This window comes from Haplochromis burtoni, unplaced genomic scaffold (genome assembly GCF_018398535.1).
Source record: "Haplochromis burtoni strain Fernald_Lab_line unplaced genomic scaffold, NCSU_Asbu1 Contig_134, whole genome shotgun sequence".
Classification (NCBI taxonomy): domain Eukaryota; kingdom Metazoa; phylum Chordata; class Actinopteri; order Cichliformes; family Cichlidae; genus Haplochromis; species Haplochromis burtoni.
In genome coordinates this window covers 513975-529409 of record NW_024582495.1, presented here as the reverse complement: position 1 = coordinate 529409, position 15435 = coordinate 513975, and the positions used below count along the sequence as shown (strand labels likewise).

Here is a 15435-nt window from a genome sequence, read left to right as displayed (position 1 = left end):
CATGATCCCAGCTGAGCACAAGCAAACCTGTGGCAATGCACTACCGTGGGACTTTCCCCTCGTGTTGGTCTTTTTAGTGACTCCACATGGTATCTTGAGTTTCTCTGTACAAAGTTTACAGACCAGAGTGAAGGACAAATACAGGTTAAAGAGGTTAAACAAAAACAACACAGACCGTGAGGGCATCCAGGAGCAGCAAATACAAGAAACACCAGGGTGTCCAGATCCTCTTTTATTGTCATGGCGCCATGTTCTTCTGCAGTATTTAATGAGTTTTGGTTGCTTATTCACTTTATTAATCTTCTTTCGGTGTTTTTGTTTTCCTATTTGTCTCCAGTGTTTCTCAGACTTTGCCTCTGTCTGTCTTGTCTTTATTTTAGTGTCTTTGTTCTCCTTATGTCCACTGTCTTTTTTATTTTGGTTAATACACTTCCCTCCATGTCTGCTGTGCCTTGAGTTCCCTCCTTTGTGATTGTTTTCCTCACCTCAATTTTCCCTTATCTGGATTCCCTGTTTGGTTTATGCCTATTGAACTTTACACATCTTTAGTTCTAGATCAGCTGAAAAAGGCTGGTTTTATTGTTGATAACATTGCCAGCGTGAGCTTACTGAACTTGGGTCCTTTCTCCACTAACCAATAAAAGCATAAACCCAAAGCTTTTGTGCAAATAGATGCAAAATAATTACTTTAAGTTTTGAAAATGCCTCGTGGTGGTGGTTTGGTTCCCTGCCTACCATTCTCTCACTCCTTTAATTTGCAAAGGTGAACTTTGAAGGATGAGTGAGAACTGTCTGTTGAAATGGGTCAAAATCATCATGCTAGCTCTTCTTTTCATGCAGAAATCCTACAGCAGGCTAATTTACAATATAAAATATGCTGTCTTTTTTTTTTAATTGATTTAAAACACTTATAATATCTCTGATTATATGACTTTTTAGTTGCACTTTTTAATATCAAACTATATCATTATGTCTATTTATAAAGATGGCCTAAGGCCTAAGAGGCCTAACTGGTTTTTGGTTTCCCATTTATATAATCCTAAAGATGTCCCTCCATCTAAGGATTTATTACAGAAGTACACTACTTCAGGTTTGTGTTATTCTTTAGGGTATGTTGTTATTAGACAGACTGAATGTTTTTCTCTATATGATGCATGTCAGTGAAATAGTTTAGGAAATCATATCTTTTCTGAATGCTGACTCTGTGCAGTGAAAGAGCCTGGCATGGCCGCAGAGCTCCCATCCAGACCAGACACTCTAAAGATAAATGGGGAATGTGGGGCAAAGGTATCTGGTTCATGAATCGATGCCTCCCCAAAGTCCAGCCTCTGACTCCCAACAAATGTACAACTTTAAACTGCTTTGATAAGATAACAGGAATAACAGGAATCAGCTTTGTTTGACTTCTCAAGTAAAAGGGTTTATACTGTTTGCAGGGACACTGCTCGCATCCTTTTTTATGTCTATGTTTGACTGGCAGCATGGCCTAAGAACGTGGGTTCATCTGTCACTGAGGGACATTTCATGTTGAAATCCAATCCTGATTGATTTTCTCCACAGGCCACAGATGTTTGTCTGTGTTTTTGTTAGTATTTCTTCACAGGATCAAGTTTAGCAAACTGAAAAAAATTTGTTTTGATTTGAAGCGACACTCTGAAAAATGCATTTCGAAACACTATGATTTCAAAGGCTTTGCAGTAGCGTCTTTTATCCAACAATGTCTGAGTGAAGTTTATTCTTAACTCTATGTAACAAAAAAAAACAAAACAATAAAGTGTTTGGAAATAAAATTAACATAAAAAAATGGTGGTAAAATAGACCTTGGGTCGAAAACACTCATGTCAAATTGTAACTTGAACTTCATATGGCCTCTTTGAGGCTATACTATTATGTATGTTTGACTTTACTAGAAGATTTAAATGCCTCATTAACTGTTTTACTGGCGATGATTTGAAATAGTTCAAATGATCAGTTTGATTGTTATAGACTCAACGACCACCATGTTACTTTCAATATTAAAACAAACAAAAAAACATTCACGCACTTAGATACGCCAGTTCAGCTGCTACTAGCAGAAACTCACAGAGGAAAGACGATTTAAGTGAGTTTAAATGTGGCAGTTATTGGTTGGACAGGCTGATCTGAGTAGTTCAGAAACTGCTGATTTACTGGGATTTTCCCCAAAACAACCATCTGTAGGATTTTCAGAGGATGGTCTGAAAAAGAGAAAAGTGTGCAGCAGTTGTCTGGGTGAAAATTTCTTGTTGATGTCAGAGGTCAAAGAAAAATGATCCGACTGCTTCAAGCTGATTGGAAGCCAGATACTGGAAAAATGTTTCCTGGTCTTGTGAGTTCTGTAGGAAGGATCAGCAATTGGTATAGAACAAAATGAATGCATCAATCCATCCTAAATCAAGCTGCTGTGTGTGGGTTAATTATGTGGGGGATATTTTCTTGGCACACTTTGGGTCCCAACTGCAGCAGCCTGCAGCCTACCTGAGTATTGCTGCCTGACCATGCCCGTCCCTTTATAACCACAGTGTACCCAGCTTCTGATGACTGCTTCCAGCAGGATAAAACACTATGTGTTATCCTGCTGGATAACACATAGTGTTTTCGATCCCCGGGCTCTCTGTCCTGGTCGTTGTGTCCTTGGGCAAGACACTTTACCCTACCGCCTACTGCTGTTGGCCAGAGGGGCCGATGGCGCGATATGGCAGCCTCGCTTCTGTCAGTCTGCCCCAGGGCAGCTGTGGCTACAACTGTAGCTTGCCTCCACCAGTGTGTGAATGTGAGAGTGAATGAATAGTGGCATTGTAAAGCGCTTTGGGTGCCTTGAAAAGCGCTATATAAATCCATTATTATTATTATTATGTCACAAAATCATCTTAAACTGGTGTCTTCAACATGACGGTGAGTTCACTTCACTCCACAGTCTTCAGATCTCAATCCAATAGAGCGCGTTTGTGATGTGATAGAAGACATTTACATCATAATACTGGCTTTCGATTGTTAAATGATTATTTTTAATTCCTAATAACATTTTAAGCCAGGTAAAGCCTGTAAATACTAATAACCGTTTAATAAGCTGACATGTATAATGATGTAAACAGACTTCTATTTTGCTTTGTGGGAATATTTACTTGTTCTGAGTCAGTGTACTCACTAGTACAAAGTCAATAACAGAGAACATGTGTCAATAGTCTGTCATGTGATTGCTGATTATTGGAACATTCACGCTTTACCTGTGCAGCACTTGCTGCACACTGTTTCCAGCAGTGAGCACCCTACGTCTCTGACACTCACGATATCCTGATGTCACAGCACTGATTATTTCTCCATGTTCTCGTCGATGTACTTTCACTGTTTTCTGATTTGCAGTCTTTTTCTCCTTATCTGTTCCTATCTCTGGCCTATCTCAAGGTTAGTATTTGGGGGTTTTTTTGTGCTTCAGTGTAGGATGACTGATCATTTCATTTTTATTTTGATAAAGAATTTTTTTTGTGTACTTTTTGGTTTTCCTTCCTCCCACCATGTCTTGTTGTCCTCAACTAGACTGGAGAATATGAGCTTCTGAGTATCTAACGTCCTTTCCTTCTCTTCTGCTTGATTGTTGATCCACCTGCTTCTGTGGTTTTTGTTTGTTCATCATTCTCGTCAGTCCTCACATATAAACCAATATTAAAGTGTTTGCAATTTCAAAGAAATCTCAAAAGTCCTGGTTTGTCACTTTCACAACCTTAGAAACTGAGGCCCCCACCTGTGTCATGGAACTGCTCCACCCCTCTTCTTCAATCTGGGGTTCTCAGGTCCTCAGATAGAGGCCTTCTCATGATCAGAAAATTAAAAAAGGGATTCTGCCTTCTAAGTATTAGCTCCAAAACAATGGATTAGCTTACCACTCTGTATTTGCTCCCTTGACTCTCGGAATCGTTTAAAAAGCAGCTCAAAACTCATCTGTTCAAACAGGCATTTAAGTGTTTGTAATTTTGTACTACTATGTTTATGTTTGGCTTCTGTCTGTCCACTTTGCCTTTGGCATGGGCAGATTTGTATTTGTTTACCTATGAAAAGCACCTTAAATAAACTTTAAGTACTTATAATTTTGTTTTGTCGTAGTGCATTTTATTGAACTGTTTTGCTTTATTTCTATTTTCCTATAGATTGTGTTTAAACTTTTGTGATAAAGAAACTTTAAATGAACATTTACACATTGAACTACTGTCTGTAAGGCTGTGCTACATGCAGCATTTATTTGGTTCCTTTGCAAACATTAATCATTACTTTTCCATCTGCTTTCTGTGGCTCTGCTGCCCTCTTGTGCACAATATACTTAATACTGAATAAAATGAGTAAGTGTTGAAGCAGCTCTGTGTTTAATTTTTTTATTTTATTTGAGCCTTCAGTTGATTCAAAATGCTGCAGCAAGAGTACTGCCAGGGAGTAGAAAGAGAGAGCATATTTCTCCCATACTGACTTCTCTTCATTGACTCAGAATTAAAAATTCTTCTCCTTACTCACAAGGTCTTAAATAATCAGGCCTCGCCTTATCTTAATGACCTCATAGTACTATATCACCTCAATAGAGCACTTCACTGTCAGACTGCTCATTTGCTTGTGGTTCCTAGAGTATTTAAAAGATGAATGGGAGGCAGAGCCCTCAGCTTTCAGGTCCCTTGTCTGTGGAACCAGCTCAAGAGACAGACACCATCTCTGCTTTTAAGATATAGCTTCAAATTTTCCTTTTTGATAAAGCATATATTCAGGATTGGATCAGTTCAGCCTGAATCCACCCTTAGTTACGCTGTAATAGGTGCAGACTGCTGGGTGCTTCCCATGATGCACTGTTTTGTTTTTGCTTGCTATGTGTTTATTCACAACTTCGCATTTAATAATTACTTATTAATAATCTCTGGCTCTCTTCCATAGCATGGCCCTCCTCCCTGACCCTGGTTCCGCTGGAGGTTCCTTCCTGTTAAAGGGGAGTTTTTCCTTGCCACTCTTGTCTGGTGCTTGCTCATAGGAGGTGTTTTGATTGTTAGGATTACAACAATCTCACAATATAAATATAATACAATACATTTACAATATAAAGTCCCTTGAGGCAACTGGTCTTGTGATTTGGTGCTATATAAATGAACTGAGACTCTGAGACTCTTTATTTTTGCAGAAATTAAAGAAAAAAAGTAAAACACCACGAGCCGAGGTCTCAGTTTGATAGCTCATCGCACTGTTTTATTCAATTACTGACATCTCAGGAGAAGAGGAGAGCCTTGCAACTCTGCTGTTGGTAAACCACTGGTGTTTTTTTTTTTTTCATAGCGTTGATGCAACACTGAAAAAGCGCTATTTCCAAACAAACACAGGTCCCTCATTAGTGATATGTAAGAGGCAGAGAGAATCTCACCTGGACAGTTTTGCATGAAACATACAAATGAAACAGGTTCAACCTTTTTCTTTTGTCTTTTTGTAGTTTCACATATAATAATAAATATCCATACCTATAAACACTCCAAAAAATTAAGTCACAGGTACTGGAAAAAGCTCCACTTTTAAATCACAATGATAAATGTACAAAACAATAGACATCTCATATAAATGTTAATGGTTTTCGTTAAGAGATTTAAATCTCATTTCAGAGGAAATCAGCGGATAAAAACTAAACTTGGAGATTCAGTATTACCTGAGGTTTATGGGTTCCCCTTAAAAGGCCAGGAGAGGGGAATGGCTTTTATGTTACCGAGGAGATATTACAACAGGTCAAAGTGTACCTTTCAGGACACCTGTCGGGTTAAGGACAAGGAGTTTTCCCTGACAACGCGGCCGGGATATTAAAAGATTATGAGCACTTCATGTAGAAAATAAATGTACCTACACTCCATCGTTCTCCGTTTAGGCCACAATAGTCGTTTAAAACAGCTGATTAAAGTAATCAAAATCCTTAATTAATCTTTGCTGGTCCACTTTGAGAAGTTGCGAAGCTCCCGTTTTACTTAATATTAACTTTTAAAATGTTGGAAGCCACCACAACGCCGAGCCGACCGCAGCCAGTTGACACGGCACACTCTGACCATGTGACCAGGTAGTCAAAGAGGTCACGTCTGCACTTGATGCAATGAAACAACAAAAAGAAAATACCTGGGCAAATGTACACAGATTAGAAGGAGAGGAATAAGTGTGAGAGGCAAAAAATATGTCGGAATAAAACGCGAAAAACAAACAAAAGCAAAATATTCTGAAAAACTGTACATGTAAACATCACACTTTCACTGAGTCCAAAACCAGAGGGGAAAAATACAAAGCTTCACACAGGTTTACAGTACAACCTCCTGCACAGAGCTACAGTCACTTATCCGTGCAGAAGAGGCAACAATTGAAATAATATAAATAACAATAGAAGTAATACAGACCACCACCAAATGATAAGTTAAAACAGGCAAGGGCTAAACCACTTTGATTTTTTTTTTTTTTAAACAGCGCTGTACCCACAGAAGAAAGAAAAGGTTTAAAACATCTTTTATCACTCTTTGTACAGCTATACAGTACATTTATCAGACCACTTTAGCAATCCACAAGCTACCAGGGCATTTTAATCAACACCAATAGATTACATTGTCCAGTCAATACAAAGAGAAAATCCATTGGGCATTATCAAAAGAAACCAAAACGGAACAAAACAAAAACAACAACATGACAACTAATGGTTGTCGTTGATCACAGTAACTCTAGCACAGCTAAAATGTTGCTCAGCGTAGACTTGAGACAAAATATCGATCTGCAAGCAAATGTTTGGTTGTGAAGATGGGACGAGGTTCAACAAGGTGTCACATGTGGAGGATCTGCTATGGCTACAGTAACAAACAAGCAGGTTGGAGGAGACGAGGAAGACGTGTGTGAGGACTCGCGTCCCGTGTACATCTATGATTATGTCTGTGTGAGGCCAGAGGGGTGTTTCATAAAGTAAGATGACCAGTTAAACCAAGGCTGTTTCAGCAACATCACGAAATCACTCACCTTTAGGAGGCTTAAACCATAAATTCCATATAAAAGATGGCTCTCATATGATTAATTGGTTTGTGAAGCCTCAGTTTAAGCATTTTGACTGAGACATGTTGGGATTTTTGGAGCCAGAAGTGATCGTATGTGGATAAGAAGGCAGATTGCTGAGATATCAGCAAGCCTGGGACAAAAACTGCATCCAAATAAGTCCAAGCATAGACACTTTTCATCTAGTTAATAAAACACTAGACTTTAACGTGCCAATCACAAACTTTCTGGATATTTGCACTGCACAGCAAAAAATAAAATGTCTCAGATTTTCCCATAAAAAAATTCTACAAAAGGCACGAACAGCAAAATCATGGCGATAACACAAATTAGCCAGGGTGAGGCCTAGCAGACTCTGATTACATCCCCTAACCTTGAGCTTTACAGCTTCAAGTGGTCACTAGAGGAACTGCAGGTTTTGGCACTTGGTTAAAATGTTTCCAGTTCTGCCCATTCTAGCCAATCATGACCATCTACTCCGTAAAAAGCGGGTTTATTAGGATGACTGGCACACCTGTAAGCTGTAGCCCAGTTTCAGTGCTGTATAACAAATTTCATTGCTATGGCCAGCTGTAGGTCTAACTAATTAAGTCTGAAAGCAATTTGGCTCCTTGGTTACATGTCAAGGAAATCATAACTAAAGTATATAAAAGCTGAAAAGATTTCAGACTAACTCTTACATTTCTCTGCTAATTTCAGGCCGCTGAGTGCGATTAGCTTTGATGTTTTTTCAGTCATTTTTTAAAGTGTTTGCTATACCTAGGCCATAAGACAGAACAGCTCTTGAACTGCGACTTCATTGTTCAGCCCCAGAGGCCACTGCTAACCTTTTTTTTTTTTTAACTTTGCTGAACTTTTTCTTTTAAATCTCTTTATTGTATCTTTCACGGTTATTCAGCCACGAACGTTACAGCTGCTTTTCTTTTTTCTTATCTATGAACTAATCAAACTAAAGTTTGAAGTCAGACTTTACCAAAGCTAAGATTACTAGGTGCAGCACAGTGGTTAGCACTGTATGACACTTCAAACAGGCTCCAGCCCCTTGGGGACCTTAACTGAATAAGTGAAAGAAATCTGATTGGTCATTATCAGCTTTAGGGATGGTCTCCAACAAGGCTTATTCAGGCCTTTCATAACAAGCATTGCTTCTGTCCTCTATTATGAAACACCGCTCAGATGGACCGAACACACTGATGAGTTTAAACTCCGATAAAGGAGCTGTCTGCTGTTTTGTTTTTTGTTTTTTTGTTTCTTGATGAAAACTACCTCTGATTGTGACTTATGTCAGATTATCCTTTGTTATGATCATTTGTCAGAACTGAAGCTAATTATTCAAATGAGGTAAAAACACACTCAAATCCTTGTGTTACCTTAATCCTGAGCTATAAAGTGCTTCCAAACTTGCAATAGATAATAGAATTTAAATGTGAATGTAAATGTGAATGTAGCCCAATCATGACATGGTAATAAAACACAGGTCCCGACTCACTAGCCAGGCCTGCAGGTGGTGAGAAAGAGGTGAATGACCCTGAAGAGACTGATTAATGATACATGTGATAGGATTTGTGATACATACAGAAATATAGCTCTCTAAACTTTGACAAATCAGTAAGGTGCGAGCTGCTTTTGGCTGCTCGAAGAGTCTTTGTCTGGAATGTTTCAGCCTACTGAATTAAATCGTCACAGATTGATGCTGTTTACAAACTGCGTCACTCCACTTATACACAAACAGGAAATCAACACACTGTCAACATCGACAGAAAGGATTAAAAGAACACACACATAAACACACACACATACAGAACTGTCTTTGTGCTGAGTGACTCACCATTAAAAGTTGTGAGGCTGTGCTCTTGATCGGCTTTGAGTACTCGTTTGTGTCCTCAGTCCACACACATGCACAAACATAAACACACACACACACCATAGCAGAGAGCTGGGAGAGTAAACTGTGATGTGATTACATCTTTTTCAAAGATTGTCTCTTGCTTCTTTTCAAACTGTGTGTTTTCAGACGTGTTTTTAATGAGACTGTGATGCAGGGTCAGAGGGGACGATTCAGACGGACGCGCGCCCAGACGAAGGAGTTTCTTTTTGTCTGAACATCCCGCCCGCTCGCGCGCTCACACGGCCTCCGCCGCAGTCTCTAATGGATGCATGTGAGCTCTATGTACCTTTTCTAAACGTAAGAATAGTCACTAAACACTTCCTCCACGAAACAACCCGCCCTCCCCTGAAAAAGACGTGCAACATAAAGTCCCGTTTTTTTCTGCCAGGTCCCTTTTTTCCTTTTTTGTCACTGACTGATCCAAGTACACGAAAGTGCCTCAGTTATGAGGTTAGCGATAAAGATCAGTAATCACAACAAACAACAACATTGAAATTGGCTACAATGCTGCATGGGATATCATTACTTTTTACAACTTGACAGTAACAGCAAGAGGGGAGGGTAGTTAACCCTCTTAAAATGCCTCATCAAGTCATTTCAGCAACCATTACCGATTATCTTCAATATTGCACCTTTTTCCACTTTTCTGGTTATAAAACCAAGAGTCTAAACAATAAATTCATCTCCTTTCTCTCCCTGACAGGAGTCTGTGACCTCAATTTGCATACCCAGGCCTCCAAAAAAGCCTCCTTCCCTTTGAGTAATGAGAAACTGCCCGTGATAGAAATATTCATAGTAGGATAAGTGAAAACGAAAAGGTGCGCTGGGTAATGACTCTTTGTCTCGTAGTCTGGAAATCACTCCGACCGAGCAGAGCAGAGGTATAATATTGACCACGCGTTGATGGATCTGCTTGTTTTGGTCAAACTTTACAGGTGAAAACTGTCAAACACTGTCACTGCTGATATTTTCGTGCTCTACTTTGTAACATTTTTTAATCTTATTATTTTTTTGGAGTATATATATATATATATTTATATATATATGAAAGTCAGCATATCCGACAGTAGCTGTTGAGGTTAACAGGTCAAGTGGCAGGTCGCCACATCTTTTAGCAGCAATTCATCTGTGGACTTTCAGTTATCCGGTTATCATTTAGAAACGACTCGATTCACATGACCCAATCAAATCACGCCACTGTACAGCATATTTTACACACAAATAGAAAGAAATAATGATGCTAATTCACTGCTAGGAAACTATTCATTTGTCCAAACGTCTGCACAAATGAGCTGACTTGGCGTTACGGTGGTTAAGCTGATTCAACACCTCAGTCTGTGCACCAATTTTTCCTATTTTACTTTTTTTTTCACATAGATCATCGCTTCCTGAGACAAATGGAGGTTGAGGTGCTAAGATGAATTGAATGGGATGAATGGCTACAGATAACAGGGCACTATAAGGTCAAAGTGAACCAAATGCATAAATAAACATCTTTCAGCCTGTGATATGTTCTGGCCCGCCCAAAGACATAAACATGTGGGGATAAGTATCATACCTACAGGGCCCACTGTGCGCTGCAGTATCACTCGTGTACAACTGTGTCTTTGTATGTGAGAGTCTGCCCCGAGACGGACAGACCGAGGAGGGGGCAGGGAGCTGGCACGGTGTGGCTCGGACTCAGTTCTGCTGCAGGATCAGGTTTTCCAGCTCGTCTGCTGAGCGGAGCAGGAAGGCCGCGGACTCCCGGTACCCCGCGATGAGCTGCCTCACCGCTGTCACCTCTGGAGGGCTGAGCTGAGCGGAAGCGCCGCCTCCGCCACCTCCCTGACCGTGACTGTTGGAGCTGGAGGAGGAGGAGTTTGGGCCGACAGATTTCATACTCAGATCTGTGGGACCTGCGGAGGCAAACAGAATATTTTAGGGAAGTCAGACGATACAGCAAATACATTTAACTGGCTCTATGTTCATTTCTAGCCTCATCTTTGTATTTTTAGATCGTACTAAAGTGGCTTTGGATGGTTCACAGTCCAAAGAAATCTGTAATCCCTCAACTGTTCATGACAGACAGCTGCCCCTCCCTGAGCCTGGTTCTGCTGGAGGTTTCTTCTTGTTAAAAGAAAGTTCTTCCTTCCCACTGTCACCAGTGGGAGGGTGGTCGTCTGACTGTGGGGTTTTCTCTGTATTACTGCGGGGTCTTTACCTTAATATAAATCACTGAAAAAATCAGTCTATTCTATTATATAAGCAAAAATGATGCTTTAAATGGGCTAACCACGGAAACTGGTGAAGTGGCAGTTAAAGTGTAAAGACGTTGAAGTAAAGGACAGTGAGAGTTGGGGGCATCAAGAAGCCTGTGATGATTTGGACACGTAAAGTAGCCGTCCTCCCCCAGATATAATTGTTTAGTCAGAGGGCTGGTTGAAAGTCACATGTAAGCAAGAAGAAGAAATATGAATTAAGGAGATAAGAAGAAATGGATGAATGAAATGATGAAGGTGTGGCCTGAGAACTACTGACAGTGAGTCCTCAAAAGGGAAATACTGCAGATTACAGCCTGCGTCATTTGGTGTAAATGTAAGTTTTGTGTGTATGCTGACACATTATGCCCCAATATATACCTGTAGATCTAAGGCAGGGGCGTCAAAGATAAGGCTCAGGGGCCAGAATCGAACAGCCAAAGTCTCCAATACGGCCCACAGGATGACTTTGGAAATGTGAAGAAGGGCATGGGTTTTGGACTTTTACATGTATTTTCATAAATTTTACAGCTTTTCCTACTGATGAAAACCTCCAGCGTCATTTATACTACATCAAAGTAATGAAGTAATACATGAACATTTAAATGACCGAGAAGTTTCATATTTTTCACTATCTACCATAGAAATTGCTATTTTGTGGCTCCACACAATTTAATAAGAAAAAGAAAAAACAGAGGTTAAAAAAACAAGACAAAACTTTGTTTCATTATTAGATCCGATCGGGCAGTTATTACTTACAATTTAGTCCCAAAAGTCAAGCTTATAGTAAATATGAAATCTAGCAAAGTATTTCTCTATCATGTAGAAAAACTCAGACATGCTGTTGAAGTACTTTTTTCTTATTTGTCAATAAAAACAAACAGGAGCTTCGTTAACCAGTGACCGGAAGAGGAAGTCTTCATATGTATATCCTCAGGCTAACTGGAAGCTCCTGGTGAAAGGCATCATCACCAGAATAACTCACCAGGTCTCAGATTATCTATATGCTAATCTTACCAAGTCACACTGGTTTATTTCAGGCAGGGTGGTGACCATTAAAAGAAGTCACAAAGCAGGCTTCTGAGCTGCAGCTTATTTCACAAAGGTACAGATGTACAAATGTTAGGTAGTTTTGGTAAATCTTAGCAAATGTGTAGAAGTCCTTTTGCCATTGATTACCACTGATTCCATTAATGACAGATAGCCACACAAAGTCTACAAAATGTGGAATATGTGTTTTCAGTGTGACTGGACCAGCCATGGAGCATATATAAAAGGGTTTTTTTTTTTATTTGTTTTTGGCTCTACCTATGTTTGTTTGTTTGTTTGTTTGTTTGTTTGTAACTTGGTGAGAGAAACCAAAGTCGATGAACTCTTATACGGCAACATTTGATTGTAAGAAGGCCACACCCAAAACACATCTATTGTCTATTTTACTATAAAGTAAACCCCAGTTTACGAAATGAAGATCAAGTTTCAGATCAAGGGGTCATAAATAAAGTGAGAAGTAGGGTCATTTTTCCCCAAAGGCCTCTTTAAAATGTGGCTTCCGTTTCCTAACCAGAGGTGATGCCCCCTGCTGGCCATAAAAAAGAATACATGTATTTTTACACTAGCTTTTATATCTAGTTCATTAAATACAGTCTCTTAAATACTGTGGGTTTCCTTTTGACCCTTGCTTTTACAAGTTATGAAGGCAGATGATACAATCCAATGAAAGCGACTCACCGTTGGTTTGCGCAACATCAGAGTTTTGCTGGGTGCTGCCGACCGTCCCATATCCCCGCAGGTTATAGTTGAGGCCTCCGTTGGTGTAGAGCTGGTCTTGGGCAAAAGCTGCACTGGAAATGGAAAATCCCGAAGGAGCCACGGGGGCTGGGTCCCTCAAGATGGGTTTGTCAATAGAAGCTGGCTCATCCTACAAGAAATTAAATATTTTCAGTTTAGGCAGAACATTGGATTTTGTGTTGTGCAGTCTGCTGTTAATGACGCATGGCCAGCCGAGCACATTCCCAAATCCCTGCTGGGCAGATTCACAAACACCAACTGCCAAGACATTTACCGTCGCTTGGTAGACATCGAGCCGCATCCTCTTGGCAGCATTTCGGGTTTCGCTCTCGCAGGCGGCAGCGAGGATGTTCTCGGCCATGGCAGAGGTGAGGTGGGGAGGTGTTGGTCGTATCTGGCAGTGGGGCGAGTGAGAGGTTTTCATTATGAATGTGAATAGTTATGAGCTGAGCAGAAAACACTTAATCTGGGGGCACTTTGTACCTCAAAACCGCCTTTTTTCATGCGGCGACAGGATTTGAGGTAGGTGCGGATGCGCTTGCGGGAGCGCTCCTGGAATTCTGGGAACTGGCGGCTACAGGACTCAATAATGGCCTGGATCTTCTCCTTGGGCTGTTTGGAGATGGGCACCATGCGGTCCAGATTCTCATCCACGAACAGACGCACAAACATCTGACAGAGAGAGAGAGAGAGAGAAGGGGGAGGGGAGAGAAGGGATGTAGAGCAGAAAAAATCGTGGGGGTGCAGGGTAGAGAGAGAGAGAGGGGTGTGAGAGTCAAACAAAAGAGGGAAGGAAAGGCAGGGGAGGAGGTTGGGGGTGGGGGGGAGCAGTAGAGGTAGAGTGGAAGAAGAGAGGATAAAGAGGGAGGGGGAGGTGATGACAACAGGAGGGATGGAAATTGAGTCACTGCTCAAATCCAGGGCAATATTTCTGGTTGTGTTGGCATATTTGGAAGTCTACTTTTGCTATTCTACTGGTTTCTTTTCAAACCAGAAATGCACAGAAAATGGATTTCACAGAGTAAATAGGATAGTTTGGAACAAGCTTGTATATGCAAATTCTTCCCATCTAGAAAACTTGTAAATATCATGCCCCACACCCACCTCCACCGCACCAGTAGAAACTGTGGTGTAATGAGCTCCAAACCCTACAGAGACCCCTCTGTGTCACATAAAACTACATTTCAAAATATCAATTGTCAGTCTGTTTCTTCTTTGATACCTTTATCAACCCTTCTTACTACCACCACATTATTATTTACTTAACAAGCTACTTTTAGCTGCTCCCTTATTCACAAGGCATTACCACAGCAGGTAGCTCCACATATTTGAGTTTTTAGGGATTTTTGTCTCCTCCCGAGAGCAAACCAGGGGTCTTTTGCTTGTTAAGAGAATGTGAAAAACTACTACACCACGAAGCCACTTAATAAGAGTACTAATACAAATGTTTTGGGTCATGATTGCCATGATTCATCCTTTGTTATTTGTTCGTTTTCACAATAAAAAGAGCAAATGCAGAAGATATATTATAAATAAATGTACATTGCTGAAAACAAGGTTATTATTGGTAACTAAATCCTCTAAACTCCACCTCTGTCACAAATGAGATAACAATCTCAAGCGAAAGCTTTCAGCGTGTAGTAGAAGATAATCAGCCCCCCCCGCCAAGTCCCGCACAGAGCCTTTCCCAAAACTTGATTTGCTGCCAAAAACCCCTAAAAGCGAAAGCCACTGTGTCCATAACACCACCAATCAGAAAACACACGTCAGATCATGTGACATTTAAACAGGTCAAATTATCATTATGTTGTTTGTACATACCTGATATGACGAGTACAGTCAAATTATTTATTTCATATCTATTTTTTTTAAATACATCTTTTCATATTTATCTTTATTTATTCTGAGAACAGTTTATGGTGTAGTTATTGTGTAAGGTCTCCTGTTAATAAGGTGTTCTGTTTTACTGCTGGTCAGTTTGTTCCAAGTGCATCTTTACTGAGTTTTGTCCTCTGTCTTGTCCAAAGAGGCGGACTTTGAGGTTTAAAAAGTGCGCATGGACGTAATGAATTTTTGTTGCAAGAGACAAATTTGCTACTAACCAGTGAAGTGACTTAAGTTCCATATCTGAAAAATTCATTTAATTACTAAAATTCTTGTAATTTAAATTGAAGAGAAGGTACCGAACCTGAATGTGGAAAATAAAATTAAAAAATTATTCTTCTGATGTTCTTAAATCTCTGTCTGACAAATACCGCCCATATCGCAAAAACAAAAATTAAGAAAATGATTAAAACTAAACATTATTTACCTCACTTCAAACTACACTAAGCTGAAAGCAAAAAATATTAAACTGAATAAAAATAAAACCTACTGAAAAAATACAAAAACTAGACCCCGTTGTGCTGGAAACACATCATTAAACCATAGGCTGTCATCTTTTGAGACTGATTCAATATGTAGCAAAGCAAT

At 40.0% G+C, this 15435-nt stretch overlaps 1 protein-coding gene across 4 annotated transcripts in view; it reads right to left on the bottom strand.

The window, feature by feature from the left end:
* Positions 1 to 5287: 5287 nt before the first annotated feature.
* LOC102303052 (nucleolar protein 4-like) overlaps positions 5288 to 15435 on the bottom strand; it is a 33913-nt gene continuing 23765 nt past the window's right edge. For all 4 annotated transcript variants that reach the window (XM_005930644.3, XM_005930647.3, XM_005930645.3 and 1 more), the window contains 4 exons: positions 13447 to 13635; positions 13238 to 13357; positions 12904 to 13093; positions 5288 to 10833 (listed from right to left, as the gene is read on the bottom strand). In XM_005930644.3, the coding sequence (XP_005930706.1) occupies positions 10616 to 10833; positions 12904 to 13093; positions 13238 to 13357; positions 13447 to 13635 (717 nt within the window). In that variant the 3' untranslated portion in view covers positions 5288 to 10615. The remainder of the gene's footprint in view (positions 10834 to 12903; positions 13094 to 13237; positions 13358 to 13446; positions 13636 to 15435) is intronic.